At 44.3% G+C, this 23040-nt stretch overlaps 3 protein-coding genes across 5 annotated transcripts in view; all 3 read left to right on the forward strand.

Annotated features, from left to right (window-relative positions):
* LOC138795446 (glutathione S-transferase 3-like) overlaps positions 1–23040 on the forward strand; it is a 142193-nt gene that overhangs the window by 36513 nt on the left and 82640 nt on the right. The gene's annotated exons all lie outside the window — the stretch shown is intronic.
* The window catches only part of LOC138795441 (glutathione S-transferase alpha-4-like), a 45871-nt gene that overhangs the window by 14411 nt on the left and 8420 nt on the right, over positions 1–23040 (forward strand). Inside the window, exon 1 of one of the 2 annotated variants that reach the window (XM_069974511.1) lies at positions 19913–20021. The exons of the other annotated variant lie outside the window; for it this stretch is intronic. The gene's annotated coding sequence lies outside the window, so the exon portion shown is untranslated. Of the gene's footprint in view, positions 1–19912; positions 20022–23040 lie in introns of those variants that run through there. 2 annotated transcript variants of the gene reach the window in all.
* Positions 7085–16029, forward strand: LOC138794651 (glutathione S-transferase A4-like). 2 transcript variants are annotated; one of them, XM_069973436.1, is made up of 7 exons: positions 7085–7167; positions 11063–11162; positions 12030–12081; positions 12768–12900; positions 14258–14399; positions 15361–15492; positions 15624–16029. In XM_069973436.1, the coding sequence occupies exons 2-7, from the start codon at positions 11076–11078 to the stop codon at positions 15744–15746; spliced, it is 669 nt and encodes a 222-aa protein (XP_069829537.1). In that variant the 5' UTR covers positions 7085–7167; positions 11063–11075; the 3' UTR covers positions 15747–16029. The 2 variants fall into 2 exon arrangements, with proteins under 2 accessions (XP_069829537.1, XP_069829536.1); XM_069973435.1 differs by lacking the exon at positions 7085–7167 and adding an exon at positions 8375–8460.

Consider the following 23040-nt stretch of genomic DNA (forward strand, 5'->3'; position numbering starts at 1 on the left):
CAGTAAATGTTTCTGCATCATTCCTAATGATGAGGAGGGGGGGGGGGGGGAGGAAGGACAGAGAGGTGGTGCCAGCCTAATGCATATACAAATGTGAGCCCCGGCCGTTAGACACAGTGCTGCCGTATTAAAAGTTGTTTTTATGACAATAACTGCATCCCCTGCCAAACGGACCCCAGGACAGATCTTGGATTAAAAGCAGCTATCCGAAGGTACAAGTGGTTTGGGGGGGACAGATTGTGGGTACAAAGTCGCTTTAAGGGGCAGAGAGGGGGGTGTGACAAGGAAGGGAGAAGTGCCTCTTAGTAAATCAGATGGGGCAATTGGGGCGGGGCCGAATTTAAGACCAATGTACGAGTATGCTGGTCTTTAAAACTCTCGTCCCCTATGTGTCTCGGTATGCTCAAGATTCAAAATGCTACTAGAGATGAGCGAACCTCGAGCATGCTTGAGTCGATAAGAACCCGAACTTTCGGCATTTGATTAGCGGGGGCTGCTGAAGTTGGATAAAGCCCTAAGGCTATGTGGAAAACATGGATATAGTCATTGGCTGTATCCATGTTTTCCAGACAACCTTAGAGCTTTATCCAAGTTCAGCAGCCCCAGCTAATCAAATGCAGAACGTTCGGGTTCAGATCGACCCGAACCCGGTTCGCTCATCTCTAAATGCTACCAATAAATATAGAACAGGTATTGGTCTGTATTTCATGCACAACACAGTGGAGTGGACAGAGTATGTACCACAAAGTAGTGCTAAGGCTGGGTACACACTATGTTTTTGCAATCCAAAACATTGTGTGCATCCGTTTTTCCATTATAAAAAAAAAAAAAAAAAAAAAAAAGGATCAAAACGGATCCATTTTTTTTAATAGACACAAAAATAAGGTAGACTACGTTTTCTGTACTTTAAAACAAACATCCGTTTTGATCCATTTTTTTATATAATGGAAGTCAATGGAAAAATGGATGCTCACAAATGCATCCGTTTTTTTTTTCCAGCCGTTTTTTGCAAAAAAAAAAAAAAACGGATTGTAAAAACATAGTGTGAACTCAGCCTCGCAGTGATTCAAAGCCTCGGTGAAGTAGGCCGAGTAGAAATGGTCAGTAACCACAGGTCATGGTTTTCAAATTTGGCATAACTGCTTCCAAGCTGTTGATCCGGCCGGCTGTCACTGGAGCAGTCTCAGAGTTGGATGGGATGACTGCTCCCACGTATCCATCCCGGGTTTTCCCTGGTCTATAACAGCCAGGATATGAGGTGCGCTGTGTGTGGTGTGTAACTCCAACCTGGAGCTTGTTTGGAGGTTCTGCTGTGTTAATTCCAGGCAGAGAAGCTGGAGAAACCACTAGAGCCTAAAAAGACTTCTGGTGAGAGAATGCTGTTTTCATTTACCCTTTTGTGCCTGAAGCCAGGCGATCCTTATGTTATTTGCACCTGCTGAAGAGAAGCTGTTTTATTACTGCTTGGACTTGGTGAAAAAAAAAAAAAAAAAAAAAAAAAAAAAATATATATATATATTTTTACCTCTGCTGTGTCTGTGATCCCTGTGACAGAGCTGACCCCCCCACAAGTGGTGTTTGGATGCGGGCAGTTAGCGCCCCCGGAAAAGTCACAGAGTTTATGAAGACTTTGCATGTTCAAGTTACTCTTAAACCAAGGTACCACTAATATATATACAGTGGTGCCTTGGATTACGAGCATAATTCTTTCCGGGGCCGTGCTTGTAATCCAAATCCACTCTTAAACCAAAGCAAATTTTCCCATAAGAAATCACAGAAATGCAGACAATTGGTTCCACACTCCAAAAATAATGATTTATTACTCTGAATAACATGTAAAACAGATGAAACAAACATTCAGAAACAGCAGAATATGTGATATTATAAGTTACTGTACAGTAATGGAGAGGATGGGAAACACAAGGGCGGACAGAGACTGCAGGGAGTATGAAGGAATGAGCAGGACAGATGTGGGCACATACATGCAGCGCTCTCTGTCCGGGGAGAGAGGGGTTACAGCTATGGAGAGATTACCTCCACAGTCCTGTCCTCTGATGTAAGCCCCAGCCTGAAGTGGATCCGGTATGATTTGGAAGGTGAGGAAGACCTCCTGGGTCTGAGTACAGGGCTGTAGACCCCGCTATGCAGACCATGCCCCCCCCCACTCACCCTCCCTACCAGCACAGGGAGCTCTTAAACCAAAGCAATGCTCTTAAACCAAGTCATAATTTTGAAAAACTGTGAGCTCTTATATCAAAACGCTCTTAAACCAAGTTACTATTAAACCAAGGTACCACTGTATGTAGTTTTTTTTTTTTTTTTTAAAGGAGACCTGTCACCCCCCCGTGCCGGGGTGACAGGCTCCCGACCCCCCGTTAGAGCCCCCTATACTCACGTGATCCCGCCGGGACCCGCTTCCTGAGTCGGGTCACGGAGATATGAGCGCCCGAAGCCCGGCGCGCACACTGACAGCAGTCAGATGCCCATAGAGAATGAATGGGGAGTCCGATGCTCCGTCATTCTTTATGGGCATGGGACTCTCCTGTCAGCGCGCGCGCCGGGCTTCGGGCGCTGATATCTCTGTGACCCGAGGTGTAGCCAGCTTTTCCTGCACCTGGGGCAAAGATTCAGTTTAGTTTAATCGTTCTCTGTAATTTCACATTTGTTCACTAATCGTTCAGTGTAATGCTACGTTTACACGGAGCGATTATCGGGCGAATTTTCGTGATAACGATCGAATTCGAACGATAATCGTACGTGTAAACGCGGCGAACGATCGAAAAATCATTCATTTTGATCTTTTAACATGCTTATAAATCGTCGTTCGTCGTTCGCAAAAAATTCGCCAATCGTTCCGTGTAAACAGTCGTTCACTGATTTTACCTATGTGTGAGATAGGCTTAAGCGATCGCAAAACGAATTTTCTGTACGATATATCGTACTGTCTAAACGCTGATCGTTATAAAAAAAAAAATCGTTACTTCGAAATCGTTAATCGTACGATCGGGCGAATTATCGCTCCGTGTAAACCCAGCATTAGGGTCCATTTACACAGAAAGATTATCTGACAGATTATCTGCCAAAGATTTGAAGCCAAAGCCAGAAACAGACTATAAACAGAGATCAGGTCATAAAGGAAAGCCTGAGATTTCTCCTCTTTTCAAATCCATTCCTGGCTTTGGCTGCTGTCAGATAATCTTTCTGTGTAAATGGACCCTAATTCCACATTGTTCCTTCTTTTGCTGGGATCAGATGGAGTAAACAATTGTAGTAACTAACGCTGAGCAATTTTAAGTAAACTAACAACAATCTAGTTTGCGATCGTTAAAAATCGCTTTGCTTAATAAGACCCTAGGGGCCCATTGATTTCTATGGCCCTATACACACACAAGGCACGTAGCTCTGTGCGGCTCCACCTATTAAATGAATGGGTCCGTGCAAATGCAGAAGGTTATGGATGCACATCTGGTGTCCTGTCCATAGTTGAGGACCCTTGGCTATGGGCAACTATGGATGTGTGAACTGAGCCTTACAGCTAAAACAGTAGAGCAAGGTTAACGTACATGCGGTGGGTCTATGAGGCCAATGCTGACCATGGGATATGGTTCTCCCCAATTGCTATGTCCAAGATTATCTACAACATCGGAGGACTATTGGTGGGGGGAATGGGGACGTCATTTCCCCAGCATTCTGAACACTTGGAAACCCATCCCTGAGCCGATCACCTCGCAGAGCCTGACGCAGTTTTGGTTCTAAATATGTAAAGAAAAGAAATAGAACACGACCTAGGTGGGAATTCCCAGTGAAACAACATTTGTACATCTCCTACTTTCTTCTTTCAAGGATCTACCCAGGGCCGCTTTAACCAGAGTCAGTATCCTCCTCCACTCCAAGGCGGGTAAAACAGGCGCAGGTCCAAGAGGTAATAGTGATATAAAATATCATAAAATTTATTAAAAGAATTATGCCAGCGACACAACGCGTTTCTCTTTATCAAGTGTTTAATATAATAATAATGGTATTATGGGTATTATTATGGTATTAGACACTTGATAAAGAAACCGGACCGGTCTCGAAACGCGTTGTCACTGGCATAATTCTTTTAATAAACTTTATGATATTTTATAACTCTATTACCTCTTGGACCTGTGCCTGTTTTACCCGCCTTGGAGTGGAGGAGGATACTGACTGTCTTTAATCCCTGTGGGGATTAGTCGGGAGTGGCTGCGGTTCATTCCATTGCTATCAGTAAGAGTTGTGCCTTACATCAGCACAACCTGCTCAGGTGAGAGTTCTATGTGCTTACTTTCACCACTCCACCCTGTCTGAAATACGCTATGGAGCTCTGTCTTATATTTTGCTTTAACCAGAGGGCACATGGTACACATGCACCGGGCCCACTGGTTAAAGGGGCCCACCCTGAGCAGGGCCAGTCTTTGCTCTGTGCGACCAGTGCGGTCGCATAGGGCTTCGCCCACCAGCCTGCCAGGGGGGCACCATCGGGATGGGTAAGCCATTGGCTCCCTCCCTGTCAGCCATCCTTGTGGCCGCAGGCAGTGCTTTGCCTGCGGTCACAAGAGGCCGCTCTCCTGTAGTGACGTCACTCAGTGGCTACACCGCGAGGGGAGAGAGCGGCCTCTTGTGACTGCAGGCAAAGCACTGCCTGCGGCCACAAGAGTGAGGTGAGGTGAAGAGAAGGGGAACGCGTGGACCCAGGTATAAAGTGTTTGTTTTTATTTGTTATTTGCTATACGGGAGGGGGAGCACAAAGGGGGGCTGTATAACTGGGGCAGCACACAGCAGGGGTCTATACTACTAGGGGTGCCACAGGGGGGCCTATATACTACTGGGGGGGGGATGGGGCGCACAAGGGGGTATATATAACTGGGGGTGCACACAGGGGGTGTATATATATATATATATATATATTTAACTGGGGGAGCGCACGGGGGGGTGCACAGGGGGTATATAGAACTTGGGGAGCGCAGGGGGGGCTATATACTACTGGGGGGGTCCGCAGGGGTATATATAACTGGAGAAGCGCATAGGGGGGATATATACTACTGGGGCACACAGGAGATATATATACACACACGCAACTGGAGGGTGCACAGGGGGTATATAACTGGAGGGCGCACAAGGGGTTATATATAACGTATATATAATGGGGAGCGCACCTGGGGGCTATATACTACTTGGGGGCGCACAGGGGATATATATATATAACTGGGGGGTGCACAGGGGGACTATATACTACTGGGTGGAGCACAGGATACATATACTACTGGGGGTTGCACAGGGTGGGTATATATAACTGGGGGAGCACAGAGGGGGCGTTATACTACTGGGGGCAGCGCCTAGTGGTCTCTAGTATTAGGGGCAGCATACAAGGAGTCTATATACTACTGGGGGCAGCACAATGGGGTCTATATACTACTGGGGGCAGCACACAGCTGGTCAATATACTACTGGGGGATACACAGGGGGGTATATATAACTGGGGGAGCACAGAGGGGGCGTTATACTACTGGGGGCAGCACCTAGTGGTCTCTAGTATTAGGGGCAGCATACAAGGGGTCTATATACTACTGGGGGCAGCACAATGGGGTCTATATACTACTGGGGGCAGCACCTAGTGTTCTATTGTACTGGGGGCAGCACACAGGTGTCTATATACTACTGGGGACAGCACACAGCTTTCTATACTACAGGGGGTCTATACTACTGGGGGCAGCACACAGGGGGTCTATACTACTGGGGGCAGCACACAGGGGGTCTATACTACTGGGGGCAGCACGCAGGGGGTCTATACTACTGGGGGCAGCACACAGGGGGTCTATACTACTGGGGGCAGCAAGCAGGGGGTCTATACTACTGGGGGCAGCACGCAGGGGGTCTATACTACTGGGGGCAGCACGCAGGGGGTCTATACTACTGGGGGCAGCACGCAGGGGGTCTATACTACTGGGGGCAGCACGCAGGGGGTCTATACTACTGGGGGCAGCACGCAGGGGGTCTATACTACTGGGGGCAGCACGCAGGGGGTCTATACTACTGGGGGCAGCACGCAGGGGGTCTATACTAACATTGGGGCAGCACGCAGGGGGTCTATACTAACATTGGGGCTGCACTATACTAACATTGGGGCTGCACATATAGGGACCTTACAACTATATTGGGGCACAGAGCATACCTAATTGTTAAGTGGGAGCACAGAGGGGTGTAACTACTAAATAGGGGCACAGAGGGGGGTAACTACTATATAGGGGTACAGGAGACCTTACTACTGTATATGTTGGAGACTAAAATGTTTCTCTGGCAGATGCTGGAGAGAAGATTCACAGCCGGGGGAAGACTTAAAGATGGCCCAGACTGGATAGAGTGAAAGATAAGGTGAAAGACTCTGATCAGAGAAGACGCCCCCTGTGAGTAAATGGATGTAACTGTTATAGGGCTGTAGTGATGGTGGTCATGGTGTGGCGGTATTATGCAATTGTATAATTGGTGATATCTTTACAAGGTTATAAGGTAACTACCGTATGTATTGTGGCTCTTAATATGTATTGTGGCTCTTAATACAGTGTGGGGGCATTTCCAAGGCATTATACGTTGTGTGGAGCTCTGATTCTGATAACGCGGGGTGGGGGGGGGGGGGTGTAGGATCACCACCAATGCTGTGCACTGGGCCCACCAATGTATTAAAACTGCCCTGGATCTGTCGGTGTCTTCCTATCTTGCACTGTACGGTACAGTCTCTTATTTCTGACAGAAAATGCAGCTCCGGGATATATAACCTGCCACCTGAGTGAATAATACCGTCCTGTACGGACTACGTATGATCTCCCGCTGTAGGATCTGACTACACAGGGGTTATTTGTAATTCAGGACCATAGAGCGGTATATGTATAAGTCAGTATATGAGCTATGGACTCTGCACTGTAGATTTTTAACCAAAGCTGTTTGCAGAGTTTCTTATCAGCAATAGATTAATGTATAACGTGCAGCTGTTCAGTCCATATGTTACCACATTGTGGGATATTCATATAGTCTGTCCCCTCATTTTTATTGTTTAGCCTCGGTTTCTGCACCCATTTGGAGCAGGTATATTTCTAATCAGTAGAAGACTGCATAAGGGTTACTACCTGTTAGGCTGGCGGCACGGGAGAGGTGAGCGGTTATTCTGGCTTTGTTCTAGTCACCTGGCACTATTGTGTGGCAGCTATTGATGCTCCGGTGCGGTTTCTGTAGGTGGTGCGGCCCAGAACCGGGAGGCTTAAGGGTCCTATAAGACAGGGCAACGATGGCGACCTGATCAATAATGCAGACGAGTGCTCAACTGCTAGATCAGCGCTCGTTTACTGAGCCTATTACACAGCTCGATGATCGTTTAGCAAGGGCTGCACAGACATTTGTGAGCGATGTCCATGCAGCCCTTGTTTCAAACTGTTATACCTTAAGGTCCATTTACACAGATTATCTGCCAAAGATCTGAAGCCAAAGCCACGAATGGATTTGAAAAGAGCAGAAATCTTAGGCTTTCCTTTATGACCTGATCTCTATTTATAGTCTGCTCCTGGCTTTGGCTTCAAATCTTTGGCAGATAATCTGTCAGATAATCTTTCTGTGTAAATGGACCCTTACCTGTCCACAATCCCGATCTTCTCCTGCCCTCTGCTTGCTTCCTGGTCCTGCGTTTGTACATTCAAAGCGGTCTCTGAGCTGACAGGCCGCTCAGCCAATCACTGGTAACACTGTGTGCGGATCTTGTGGTAATGTTACACGGCCAGTGATGGTGTAATTTTCGTGACGCCAGTGCTAGTCCAGCACACAGGTGTGATGTTGGTACCTGCTGTGTGTGTGTGTGTGTGTATGTATAATATATATATTCTGGTTTGTACTGCCCCCGATGGTCGGTGACCTGGCGCGTTGTGATGGGTCCCTTGGGCTCCTATCACGGTAGTCCTGAGTGGCAAATGACCCACCTGGACTATTTGTATCGCCACCCACAGAAAGGGGAAAATGACCCAAGGTGTGTAGTGGAGGTGTATAGGTCCTGGTGCAATGATGACCCCGTAGAATAAATATAATGGCTCTACTGAACAGTCTCTTGGAATACAGAACACTTTGGCAGCAAACAACTTATCCTGATACAGGCTTGTGTTCACTGGATCTGGATACTGAGAAGTGCTGATACAATAGAGGTAGATGTAGTGGTACTTGTGTAGTTTAGAGTTGAACAGTAAAGAGAAGAGGAAAGGAGTTTGTCAAGGGAGCCCCACCCAGCCCCACTTGGGAGATACTTGAGAAATACTTGTACCAGTCTTTATACTATGTCTGACCACCTTCTGCCCCACAGTGTTGGAGTACCTGTCCTTCTAGGGTGACTCAAGACCCAGTTGTGGTTACCTCGGGGGAGCCAAGTGTCCGAAATTATCCGGTGTCACCGGCGCTGCGCGATAAGTACGTAGACCTTCGTTACGGTAACTGTTCTATCCGAGTCAGTTCCTCTTGTAGCCTAGGATACTGCCCTGCACTTTTAGAAATGTTCTCGGCGTGGGCTGGGTAATTCCCTGTGTGTCCTCCTTGTAGCATTTAGCAGTGCATGGTTAGAGTAGTAGATAGACTGAAGAAGTGGAGTGTCTCTAGTTGCTCCATACACGCGTGTCTTGTCCCACTAACACAGCTGGACCGTCCCGGAAAGGGTTCCTGGCAGGGCAAGGCACTGGCTTAACTACAGCAGGGATGCCTCTGTGTGTGTCCTCCTCCTATGAGAATTGGAAGGAAACTGACCCTAGACTTCTCCAACCAAGTGACTACTTCCTACAAGGGTGCTTAAGAGCCCCTGTGAGTGGTGGAGAAGAGGGTGTGCAGAGAGAGAAGAATAGGGATAGGCAGAAGAGAAAGAAGTATCTCCATTGGACAGTAAATAAAATGATAGAGAAGGAGCAGTAACCCTTTGTTCACTACAGCTGTGCAATATATACAGGTTCACATACAAAACACTGACATCAGGTGGTGAAACCAATAAATACCTTCATCACCACCTGACATTTGAGTGAAGAGAAGTGAGCAGCTAGCTGTTATTATCCAGGATCAGAGGCTAGGTCTAGCTCTGATCCCAGCACCAAGTTCAGGTGAAGCATAAATCCTGCAGAGCTCAGGTTAACTCCTGCATTGCTGGATGAAAAGCAATCGGGTGTGTCACAACAAACCAGGCACAGTTCACACCTTCAGGATCAAATCCCAACAGGGGCAGGCTGTGGGAATAAACATTTTTGGAACTAAGTTTATCTACTTGTCAAAATGTTCAAGCATAGGGTAAATGATAATAATAATCTTTATATGGATACAGAGAGGAAAAAAAAATAAATATATATATATATATATATATATATATATATATATATATATATATATATATATTTATATAAATTAAAAAATGCATATTTTGAATATTAGGTCTACCAATTTTAAGCTCTGAATAGTGTCTTGCCTTATTCAGTACGACCACATCAGGTGAGCGTGCATACTATGTACTTGTGTTTGTGGCTCCCTCAGAGCTTATTGCTTTTTTTTTTTCTTCATATATTTTTATACAGTAGTAGACACTTTAGAGCAGGCCAGCCGCATTGAATCTTCCTTATTTCAACCTGTCCGGTCAGATCTGCCCCTTGCTGTGTGATGCGGAATAGGATGCTTAGGCAATGGGAACCCCACTGTACTAGTCGCACTTACTGACGCACATAATGGTTGTTTCTCACCCTGCTTTACCAATTCTGTCCCTTGCTGCTGAATCTCAAACGACTACTTTGGCGCACGACCTGAAATCCTTCACCCAATTACACAGAACGATGATCGTTACTTACGTTAGTTCTTGCGGTCGTCCTGTCCTCGCTGATCATTCATTTCAGAGCTATTACACCTACAGAACCTATGGGAATGACTGAACAACCTGTTATTACACCGATTTATTAGTGAATGATTATTTTTGGTCCAGGTGTAAACAATCAACATTTTTGTCACAAAAGCGCCGGACGTAGGTAGGGAACAGGACAAGACAGTGAGCCCTAACCACTAGAACCCACCTTCTGTCCCTACCTACTTGCCTCAACGGCCGCGGACAACCACGGTGTCAGTCCCTGTCCTACGCCAGGTGATACACAAAACAAGACAGACAAAACAAACACAATAATGCAAAGTCTACGGTCCGGGTCAGCAACGGCGGTCAGTGAGGTACAAAAACATAAGGCAGAAAAAGAGTCAGGGACAGGCAAGGAGGTCAGGGCAGGCAGCAGACAAAGCAGGTTGGGAGATCAAGCAATAGGTCAGGCAACAGAAGTAACAGAGCCAGGAGAGATGAAGCGCTTAGCTGAGTAACACTCAATAGCCAGCAGGGAAATAAAAAGTCTGCTGCTTTTTATCTGGAATCAGGGACTGGGTCCAGCAACTGATTGGATCAGCCCTGATCCCAGCACCCAGCTAAGCTGGACAGGTCTTATAAGGAGTAACCCCTGCATTGCCAGAGTGTAATAGGCAATGCGGGTGTGGCTGCGAAACTAAGACAGCATTCAGACAGAACTGCAAACAAAAAACAACCAGAGGCTCAGCGCTTCCTCGGTCGTCCAGCACGGAACGAGGAGCGCAAAGTCACATTCCTGACAATTCTTGTTGTTTTAATCGTTGCCTGCAATTACACAAAACGATTATTGTTTAAATCTGAACGATATAACGATTTTTCGAAAGATAATTGCCCCATGTAATAGGGCCCTTAGACATCACTCTCCTTTGTTCCTAAGGATTGGCTAACCCCTATCATGTGATTCAAGTGCTCACTGGTCTCCTACCCCCTATGTGCTTCCTGATTTAAAAAAATGCTTAAAATGCTTTTTTTTTTTCCACCTAATAAAACTGAACATAGCCTACATGTGTAATTGGAGCTAAAAAGCTCAGTGATATAAATAATAAAAAAAAAAAATTTTTTTAAAAGTATTTTATTTCAGTCTGTGTTCTTGAATCTCCTCACTATCTGCAAATAATGTTTTATTCTTATTTTAACTGCTAGATAAAAAATAAAGATGTCGGGAAAACCCAAGCTCTACTACACGAATGGTCGGGGTAAAATGGAGTCCATACGCTGGCTGCTTGCAACAGCTGGGGTTGAGGTTTGTAAATTCTATTTTTGTATTGTAACTAAAGGGGGTGTTCCCATCTCAACTAACACCATGATCGTTTGAATTTTCGCAATAATCATCGCATTTGAGCGATAATCGGCTCGTGTAAACACAGCGAACGATCAAGCGACGAGCGAGAAATCGTTCATTGTGATCTTTCAACGTGTTCTCAAATAGTCGTTGGTCGTTCGCTAAAAATTTGCAGATCGCTTTGTGTAAACAGTCTTTCAAAGAGTCACCCTATGTGTAAGATGGGCTTAAGAGATCCTCAAAACGATCGCAATAACGACTTTTCTAACGATTTATTGATCTAATGGTCTATTTACACAAACCAATAATTCGCCCAATCAATCGTTTAACGATTTTGAAGCAACAGTTTGGTTTTTATAATGGACAGCATTTAGACTAATAAATCGATATTGCGATCATTTTAAGATCTCTTAAAGCGACTATGTACCCACTTTTGCCCCCCCCCCCCCCCCCCAACAACTTATACCTTGTTGTAGCTGCAGAGCAGTTCTTTGAAATGGTATCTTTGTCCACGCTTGTTGTTCTTTCCTGAGGGCAAAAATAAGACTGCAGCGGAGCCCTAGAGGCGTGGCCTAGACCGCTCGTGCCCAAGGCCAGCGCCACCTTCGTGGTGGTGTTTTTAGTCTCCCCCTGCCTCCTGTACCTCCCTCTGTCCGCTGCACAGTTCTCTGTGTAATTGCGCCCGCGCCGCCTCCTGACACCCCTCCCCCCCCGGCGCCGATGCAATGACGTAGCGCCGTTCCCACTCCTTGTTCCTGACGCTTATTTTAGAACCTTATCAACCATAGCCACTAAAATGATTACTCACAATTATGTTTTCTTCTCCAGTTTGAAGAAGAGTTTCTGGAGACAAGGGAACAATATGAAGCATTACTGCGAGGTATTGTATTGTTTTTTTATAACTTGGCAATTGGTATCTGCTTTTGCTTTTTGTTGTTTTTTTGCAAATTGTATTTGGACTAGTTCTATACATGAAGATGGAATATGAAAGTCTTCACTATGAATACTCCTGGTAATAAACCTTACAGTTAGAAATGCATTGTGTTCGGCACCAAACCCTTAGGGCCCTATTCCACCGGACGATTATCGTTTGCATAATCGTTAACGATTAAAGATCTCAAACGACCGCTATTGCGAAAGACCTGAAAACGTTCACTCATTTCCATGGAACGATAATCGTTAGTTATGATCGTAATTGCGATCGTTTTTCTTTGCTATTTATTCGCTATTGCGTTCGTATCTATTGCGAACGACCAAACGATGTCTTATTCAATGCGGACGATTTGCGAACGTTTTGCAAACGAGCAACGATAAAAATAGGTCCAGGTCTTATAAAGCGATCAACGATTTCTCGTTCCGAACGATTATCGTTTAGAATCGAACGATTTAACGATAATCTGAACGATAATCGTCCGGTGGAATAGGGCCCTTAATGTACAGTAACTATAATTATAAAGATTTGAAGACTCTGGATCTGATAATAATTTATCTGGATCCACTGACATTCAGCTGAATAGCTTCATGGCTTCTGTTCTTCACCAAACACTTTTTTTTATTTATTTTCAGATGGAGCCTTGTTGTTTCAGCAAGTACCAATGGTGGAAATTGACGGGATGAAACTTGTCCAAACTAAAGCTATTCTCCAATACATTGCTGCAAAGTATAACCTGTATGGGAAGGACCTGAAGGAAAGAGCTCTGTACGAAATAATTATAGAAACTTTTGTCTGTGCTTTTTTCCTTTTTTTAATTCCATGAAAACTAAAGTTCAGTTGTGAAACATAAACTCTGATTTACATGGCACAGAATCTGTATGGTGGCATGTGGTTGCGCATATGGCTCCATACTATATAGCAGGGGTACTCAACAACTTTTAGTGAGGGGCCACTTACCGGGGTCTATTGTCAGGTGAAGGTCCGAGCTGAACATCAGTAGTAAACGTGCTTTGTTACTTTTGACAAACGTTAATGAACTATTTACATACAGAATTGATGCTTATTAGTGGGAAAACTGGCATTTTTTTTCTCTCTCACCGGCCCTTTGAAATTAGGTACAAAGGGGGTGACTGCCCCCAGTAGTTTATAGCCCCTCTGTGCGCTCCCCCGGTAGTATATAGCCCCCTGTGCGCTCCCCGCAGTACTATATAGCCCCTCTGTTGCTCCCCCAGTAGTATATAGATCCCCTGTTGCTCCCCCAGTAGTATATAGCCCCCCCTGTGCTCTCCCCCAGTAGTATATAGCCCCCCCCCGCTGTGTGCTCCCTTAATTTATATAGATTTCCTGTGCTCCCCCAGTAGTATATAGCACACCTGTACTCCCCCTCCCATCTAGCATATAACATAAAAAAAACACTTATACTTACCTGGGTCTGGGCGTCTTGTTGCCGAGCGCTCATAGTTACTGTGCAGAGCGCGGCTCAGTATACAGGTATACTGAGCTGCAGCAGGGGTCCAGACAGCTGGCCTTCATGTTCGGACCACAGTCCGCCAGTTGAGGACCCCTGTTATATAGGCTATATTCACACTATGTTTTCTTTGCAAAATAACAGCTGTTGTTTGATAATAATGGCCGTTATTTTACAATGATGGTCGTCAGTAATGTTCATGAACATTATTTATGGCCATTTAAAAAAACGGCCGTTATTTTGATGAGAGAAAAAAAAAAGTTTGAACCAAGCCTAAATCATATAGAACTCTGGGCCTCACTGCAGAATACACTACTAGGTGCTGTATATACAGAACTATTCTCTTAAAACAAGGATGGGGAACTTTCGGCCTTTTAGCTGTTGCAAAACTACAATTTCCATTATGCCTGGACAGCCAAAGCTTCGCTTTGGCTGTCCAAGCATCATGGGAATTGTAGTTTTGCATCAGCTGGAGGGCCGATGGTTCCCCATCCCTGTCTTAAAATAATAAGGGCGCACCTTGAAGGATCAGTAGTACATTGTCATAGACTTATATATCTTGTTAATATGGCATGTTCAGAATATATTTCTACCTTGTATACTGTGACTGCAAATACTAGCACTGCTAAATATCTTTTGTTTTCATGTCCTTAGAATTGATATGTATGTGGAAGGTACCAATGATGTAATGGATATGATTATGTGGTTGCCATTCATTGAGCCAGACCAAAAGGAGGGGCGTCTCAATACAATTCTAGACAAGGCAAAAAACAGATACTTTCCAGTTTATGAAAAGGTAAGGTCTACCGTGTTTCTCTGAAAATAAAACAGCGTCTTAATTTTTGCTCCCAAAGATACGCTAGGTCTTATTTTTAGGGGGTGTCATATTTTTTTATTAGGAAGAATTCAGATGTCGCATGCACAGCAGGGATAGAGCGTATGTTATGGCGGCTTCCAGCCATCAGGGGGAGCTCACCACAGTATACTCGTACAGCACAGCAGGGACAGAGCGTATGGTGGCTTCCAGCCACCAGGGGGAGCTCACCACAGTATATTCGTACAGCACAGCAGGGACAGAGCGTATGGTATGGCGGCTTCCAGCCACTAGGGGGAGCTCATTACAGCATACTTGTACAGCACAGCAGAGACAGCGCGTATGGTATGGAAGCTTCCAGCCACCAGGAGGAGCTCAACCCACCGCCATTGGGCAAGCCAGCCCGCTCCTTTTAATGATAATAAATGTAGCTGGCTGGCTAACCTGCTGAAGGTTCTCCTTTTTAAGAGGCACCAATAACCAAACACCATGAAGACCAAAGAGATCTCCAAACAAGTCAAGGACAAAGCTGCACAGAAGTCAGGGTTAAGTAATAAAAGAATATCCAAATCTCTGATGATCCCTGTAGCACCATCAAAGCCATTATCGTCAAATCGAAAGAACTTGGCACCACAGAAGGCCGCCAACCAAAACTCTAAGAGCCCTATTACATGGGACGATTATCGTTCGAAAAATCGTTAGATCGTTTGGATTTGAATGATAATTGTTTAGTGTAATAGCGGACAACGATTAAACGACCAAAGAGAAATAGTCGTTCAATAGAATTTGGACTTATTTTTATCGTTGAGCGTTCGCAAGCGATTTCTTAAAATACAATACTTTAATAATTTTTTTTTTGCCGGACTTCTCCTTTAAGTTACACTTTAATGGGGGGGAGGTGAAGACTAGATGGGTTGTCTTTATATCAGTCTTTACATTGCAGATCCTCAGAGATCACGGTGAGAAGTACCTGGTTGGAAATCTCTTTAGCTGGGCTGATGTGCACCTGCTGGAGACTATCCTAATGGTGGAAGAAATGTCTGCTGATATACTGACTACTTTTCCCCTTCTTAAGGTAAGATTATCTGGGTTTAGGCCACATTCAGGCCCATTATTACAGGCTACGTTCAGGCCCAGTATTTAGACTACATTCAGGCACATATATTAACTATTCTATTCATTCCAATTCAATTTTAATTCCTTTAGGCCTTTAAAACAAGAATAAGTGAGATTCCTACAATCAAGGCTTTCCTGCAGCCCGGGAGTCAGCGGAAACCAGCGCCGGATGAGAAGTATGCGCGTACAGTGAGAACGGTTATGCAGCTGTAGTAGAAAGTGAATAGCGACTTAACATGGACCAAGTACCGGAATGTTCTAATCCTTACTAAGTAATGTTTTTCTATTTTATCACATTACAAGCGTACTCTTACAATACCACATGGATTTTACTACTACTAATAATACTAATAATAATAAAGTGACAATGTGAAGTGACTTGTTACTGTAACTTCCCATCCTGATGTAACTCTTTGGACAAAGATAAGCTCAGCGGCCGGAAAGATCATCCGGCCGGTACTGCAGTACCGTCCGGGATGATCTCTGCAGAGACTGGCCGTTCTGTAACCCAGCCAGGTCACAAAACGGACGGTCTTTCACGTAGTGTGAACATGGCCTTATACGGCATCTCAGTACCCCCAACAAACCCAAAAGTTGGTTGTAATGAGTATTCATTATTTAAACCCTCATAATCAATTACCATTATTCTATACTGTGTGTGTGCACTCCTGGCCAATTTCCCATTGACATCAATGGAGCACATTATTACGTTGAAAATACTGCCGTATTATTACCTGAAAATTATGGCCCTTTTTTCACCGTTATTTTATGGTGTGTCTGAACATAGCCTCAATCTTCAAATGTCCTACAAAAGTAAGAGGATGTTTACCAAATGTTGCCAGCATAAGGAATGCGTATAGTAAATATGAATTTATAATACAATTTATGTGGCATGACAGTCTTTCTTACAGAGAAACGTTTTCTAAATTTCCACTAAATGTTTTTGTTTTTCACAGATAAATGCTAAATGTATCATCCAAAATGTACCGATAATGTAAAGTCCAGTGTGTCACAAAAACTCTCAGAATCACGTGGTTGGGTAAAAGCCTCGCAAAGGTTTGACCACATGGAGAGACACGTGTCAGATTTCCAAAATGGACCTTAGTTTTTAAAGGGGATATCTAATTAGGTAAAATACATGTGGAATCATCCCCCATCTTGGAGACTAACAATTCATGCCTGACTTGTTATTGCCTTATCAGTCTCCTTCTCCCAGTTCTGAAACCGCTTCTTTTGCTGAAGATATAGAACTGGATGATCCCTAGATCTTCTCCCATGCCGCCTCCTGGATTATCCAGATCTGTGGCGTAGCTACCATAGAGGCAGGGTAGGCAGTTGCTATGGGGCCCCTGCAGGAGGGCGGCCTGGGGGAGAAGGTAAAAGGGTGTGTCCTTCTGCTTAACCCCTTATGTACTGCAGTGTGTAAGTGACCCAATGTTTACTTTCAGCTGCAACACAAATAAAGGTTAACAAGCAGAAGACAGAGATCTCTGCTTCACTGCACTGATAACCTTTGACCTCTCCTCTGCAGCTGCGCAATTAAGTAGAAAAGGAAAATGTGCAAAAAGCAAAGGAAACTTTGGGTCACTTACACACTGCAGTACATAAGGAGTTAGGCAGAAGGTAGTCTGCTCCTGCACCTATGTATTTAACCATAACCGCTCCTAATGGGCCCTTTATAGGTAAAAACAGTGTCATAGCAAACAGCCATTGGATCCTGGCCCTGCCAGTCACTCTTGTGGCAGGATTCTGCCTCTGGCCACAAGAAATTAAATTTTTTGGCCACATCACACACTTTGTGTGTGTGTGTGTGTGTGTGTGTGTGTGTGTGTGTGTGTGTGTGTAATATATATATATATATATATATATATATATATATTATACACACACACACACACACAATGTTTGTGTGTATGTGGGAGGGAGGCCCCTTAAATTTTTTTTGCTATGGGGCCCCGTGAAGCCTAGCTACGCCCCTGATCCAGATGGTCATTGGTGAATTTCAAACAGGCCTGGATATGTGCTTGCATGAGCAGAGGCTCTAAAGGATTTAAATCCATGACAGCGTAGTGTGTTAGTAATGGTAATCTGTGGCCCCAGCTCTCTTCGAGTCAATAACCAAGTCCTTACATGTAGTAGTGATTCCTGACAATTTTCAGAATCATCCTTATCCCACCAGGTGAGTTCCTGCATGGAGCCCAAAACTGAGGAAGAGTGACCATCATGTTTATGTGTTTATAATAATTGTGCCAACAGTCGTTGCCTTCTCATCACGCTGCTTGCCTATTATCCTATAGCCCATCCCAGCCTTGTGCAGGTCTACAATTTTATCCCTGGTGTCCTTAGACAGCTCTTGGCCATGGTGGAGAGGTTGGGGTGTGACTAATTAAATGTGTGAACAGGTCTGTATACAGGTTATACAACTTTTTAAACAGGTAATGAGTTCAAACAGGTGCAATTAATACAGGCAATGAGTGCAGAGTAGGAGGAGCTTCCTAAAGAAAAACTAACAGGTCAGTCAGAATTCTTGCTGGTTGGTAGCTTATTTCATGCAATAAAATGCAAATTATTTGAAAGTCATACAATATGATGTTCTGTATTTGTTTCTATAGATTCTGTCTCTCACAGGTGAAGTGTACCTACAATAAAAAAATTACAGATTTATCCATTCTTTTAGGTGGGAAAACTTCCAAAATAGCCAGTGTATCAAATACTCCTTTTACCCACTCTATGTGTTATTTTCACAAAAATTTTTTTTTATAAAATGTGTTAAAAAAAATTCAAAAACAAAAAGCCCACCCCCTATCATTTTTTTTTTTTTTTTTTTTCAAAAAATGATCAAACTACCAAATGATAACATCCTGCATGATGAATGATGTAAACAGAAAAAAACTACCAAATTTGTTCCCATAAAAAGCTATCACAAAGCTGATATGTGAGGGTCTGACCAGTGGGAGCCCACCAATCCTAAGAATGGACGGGAAATCGTCTTCTGAATGAATGGAGCCCAGGGGGCATGATTTTCCTGCATTCTCGGGATTAATGGGGTTTCCAGAGGTGACACCCCCTCCCCCCACTGATCAGCTTGTTATCCCTTTTATAGTGTACTTATACCCATCAACAACTTTCTGACATATCAGAGTGACATGTTTCTATTGGTGGAGTCCGGGTGCTGAGATCCCTGCCGATCGCTAGAAGAAAGGGGAAGATACGTCAGCAGCGTGCTCTCTGCCCCTATATCTCCACTGTAAACAGCTAATGCCTGTCGTATATGTTATAATGGAAGCCTATGTCTGGTATACAGAATTACCAGCAGACACAGACTTCTACAGACTTCCATGTTAATTCCATAGACTGCATGCTATAGCAGGAGATGAAGTGGCAGGGCCCGTGCCCCCACCAATGCGACCTTTGACTTCTGACGTAATTATGATCGTTTTTCAACTCTATCCTATGAATGAAGCTCATACACTGAAAGATTTGTGAAGGATTATCAAATAGCTATTTTTTTTTTTTTTTTTGGGTCGGCTCGAAAGATTTTTGCTAGTGGTTTGATTGTTGCCTGCATACACACGGAAAGATTATCAATAAGAGAGAACCAATCAGCCCAATCGGGCTGATATGGTTCCCTGAAGCGCTGTATACAGCTCCTGCAGTAGCCGCGGCATGTACCAGCTGCAGCAGTAGCTGTATACCCGAAAAAAAGGACTTTAATCCCCCGGGTGTGTGAAAGGCAGCGGCAGGGAAATAGTCAACTGGGAAGCACCCCGCCCATATGTAGTCACCGCTCTCTGCCTGTCAGCATGCTCGGATTGGATGAATGACGGATGATGCAGAAAGGTCCTTTACTGGCCTCTTTGCCTGTCAATCAACGCTGTGACTGGCAGAGAGCGGTAACTAGATATGGGTGGGGTGACGGCCAGATGACTACCTCCCCGCTGCTGCCTGTCACACACCCGGAGGATTAAAGTCCTTTTTTCCGGGCATACAGCTACTGCTGCAGCCGCGGCCGGTCAGCGCTGCGGCTGCTGCAGGAGCTGTATACAACAGTTCAGGGAACCATATCAGCCGATTGGGCTGATTGGTTCTCTTTTAAATACAAACAATTTAACGATTTTTCACACAGTAATCTTGCCGTGTAATAGGGCCCTTACAAAAACTGTCTCCTATACAGTGCTTGGCCTGTTGTATAAGAGTTTGAATGTAGTGATGGTCAAGCATGCTTTTAGCTTTTTATTGGATGCCTTTTGATTTATTTTATTTTGCTGGTGCCTGCATGTATTGTACCAGGCCGGGGGACAGCACCGTGCTCTCGCTGTGCAGCAGCTTTTATTGCAAGTTAGTTGCCAAGTTTTGTCAGTGCTGAGCTGGCCTCTAGTCAAGGCTATCCCTGTCTGTGAACACATCCCTTCCCCTCCCCTCTACATATCACAGATCTGGAGCTGCTTCCAGGGGAGAAGAAGCAGGAGCTGCTGACTACACCGCTCTGTAAGTGCCTTGTTACTACTATACTTTATGTAAACTGTCCCTACTACCTCTTAGCTGGGACTTATTCACTCCTAGAGCGCCTGTAAGTTTGATTCATATGGAATTATTAGTTATAAAGTGGAACAGGGACTTACAATATAAAATGACAGCTAAGTTATGTCAGATGCATGTATTGTAAGCATTGCCCCTAATCCTCCATATAATATAAGGTTCTGGCATTGTCCTGTTTTGTCGGTATGTTCTTAAAGAGAAACTGACGCCACCTACGCACACATAAAACTCCATTGCTCACTACACATAGTTTATCAGTTATATTTGGTCATGGTGCCCATTGTGTTATATTTAATAAGTGCCTGTGTCACAAATCCCCCCTGGCACTCCCCCCATCTTACAATGCCCCCTCCCTGTCTGAGGGACCAGCAGCCCTGCTGAAAACCCACTTGGTGCAGGCGGCCTGGCTATATCCCCGTCTTTAGCGAGGACTCCAGGGACTGCTCATGTGTGCACTAACCCTAGAACACTAGAGCAAGGTTAGCGCACATACGGTAGGTCTCTGAGGCCACCGCTGAAGACGGGAGATGGCATATCTGCCTCACAGGGACTTTTCACCCCTGGGATACCCTACATACTCCCAGAATGACCCCCTATTACTCCTCTGGTGAGAACAGCTGCTCTATCTCCCCAGGACAGAGAATGATTGGGGCAGAAGCCCACCCCACAGACGACCATCAGTGATAGGGCTGATATCCCACCACTGGCCAATATCCCACAGTGTGGACCAGATGGAGCCATGGTCTGGACCCACATGCCGCAAAAAAGCTCATTTCGGCCCCTGCTAACCTGAATATACTGCAGCCAGATCTGCCACTGCCAGAAGAAGCAATGCCATCTCTATGAGACCACCCTGAGGGCCCTTCTTACTATTTTACCTACTAAACATGACAGGGGAGATTTATCAAACATGGTGTAAAGTGAGACTGGCCCAGTTGCCCCTAGCAACCAATCAGATTCCACCTTTCATTTTCCAAAGAGTCTATGAGTAATAAAAGGTGGAATCTGATTGGTTGCTAGGGGCGACTGAGCCAGTGTCACTTTACACCATGTTTGATAAATCTCCATCGACATGTCCACCATGGCCTCTGGCTGGAAGTAAGCCTGGCGCCAGGACCTCCAAGACGTTAAATCTGATATGACAACACTGCAGAAAACCCTAAATAACTCAGTATCTTAAGCAACTTTAAAGGGGTTATCCAGCGCTACAAAAACATGGCCACTTTTCCCCCTACTGTTGTCCCAGTTCAGGTGTAGTTTGCAATTAAGCTCCATTTACTTCAATGGAACTGAGTTCCAAAACCCCACCCAAACTGGAGAGAACAGTAGGGGGAAAGTGGCCATGTTTTTGTAGCGCTGGATAACCCCTTTAATGTGACAACAATCTCCGGACCTTCTCTATTATCCATCATACCAGAAAACATAATGATGGTTACCCTCAGGGAGATCAACCAAAACACCGAAACATCATTGAATCAAAAAACTATGCCCCCTGGGAAAGCAAAGCAGTTACATATAAAAAGCTTTTCCAAACAAATAGTAAACAAAGCAGCACAAGACAAAAGCTCAAAGAAAATAAGGAGGGGGAGGGGAGAGGACGCCTTACCAGACTGGACCCAGATTTGTAGGGAAATAGTAACTGTTGGAGGCTAGCCTAGAATTCAACCAACTTGCTTCATAGACGGCACTGACGTGAGAGAGTCAGATTTGACTATTTGTCGGTATCTCCAGATTACAGTGGGTCTCGGCAGTGGGAGCAGTAACTTTCCTTAACAATTCTTCATTGTTTTCTATGATCTCTGCTTGGAGTCATTAAATGGGAACTTTCATTAATTATGTCCAAAGGTTAAAAAAAAAAAGTTTGAAATTTCCCACCCAAATATCCTTTGTTAGGACAGTATTACATGGCTTTAGGAGGTCAGGTCAGCGCTCGCTTGCTCCTCGTTCCCCGCTCACTGTCTGACATCGAGCGAGAAGGAGCGGGAATGGCATAGGAGAGAGAGATGGTCTGCTGCCGACGCTCCTATTGCAGGGAATGACGGCCAGCAGACGTTATCGGGATTCGAGGTCATGTTATAAAACAACAATCAGCTGACATTGTGCATGCTGGCTGATCACCGATTTATAAATTAAACAAAATAATTATAAGCCAGAATAGCCGGTAATCGGCCAAGTGCGGTCGATAATCACTTTGTGTCAAAGTACCCTTAGTTTCCTGAAATGTTTAGATGAGATTACATTAAGTCTACCTGTACTTTAAAAAAAAAAAGTCAAAAATTTTGATTGGTCTGAATGTTCAGATCCGCACTAATCACTAGAACCAGAAGGGAGAAGTACATGCAGAAGACAGTCCTATAGACCTACTATGGAAGTCTGTCTCCTGCCATGAGGACAGAGCAGGGAGCGAATACTTCTCTTGGCTGGTTCTAGTGGTTGGTAGAAGTCTGAACACCCAGACCGCAACCGGTAAAAACCTTTGTGCCCATTAAAATAACTGTTGGTCGGATGCTTAACCCCCTAAACAAGCATGGTCGGCCAAGGCAGCTCTGGCAGTGGCTTATCTCTCACACGACCAAGGGATAGGGTAAAAAAGAGTGACCTTTGTGCACATTATATTATTAGGTCCATCAACTGTGTAACTGGAGCTAAAAAAAAAATCAACATAAAAGCTCGATGAGAAATAACAACTAAAAAAAAGTGTATATATATATATATATATATATATATATATATATACATATATATATAAATATATATATATATATATATATATATATATATATATATATATATAAATATATATATATATATATATATATAATCAAAGAGACGTGGATTCGGTCTCCAGCTGCTGGCACCCTTGCACCGGTTTGGAAAGAGTGCACTTCATACTGGACGTTTGTTTATATATATATATATATATATATATATATTTATTTATTTATTTTTTCTTTCCATTTTAGACTGT

This window comes from Dendropsophus ebraccatus, chromosome 6 (assembly GCF_027789765.1).
Source record: "Dendropsophus ebraccatus isolate aDenEbr1 chromosome 6, aDenEbr1.pat, whole genome shotgun sequence".
NCBI classification, from domain to species: Eukaryota; Metazoa; Chordata; class Amphibia; order Anura; family Hylidae; genus Dendropsophus; species Dendropsophus ebraccatus.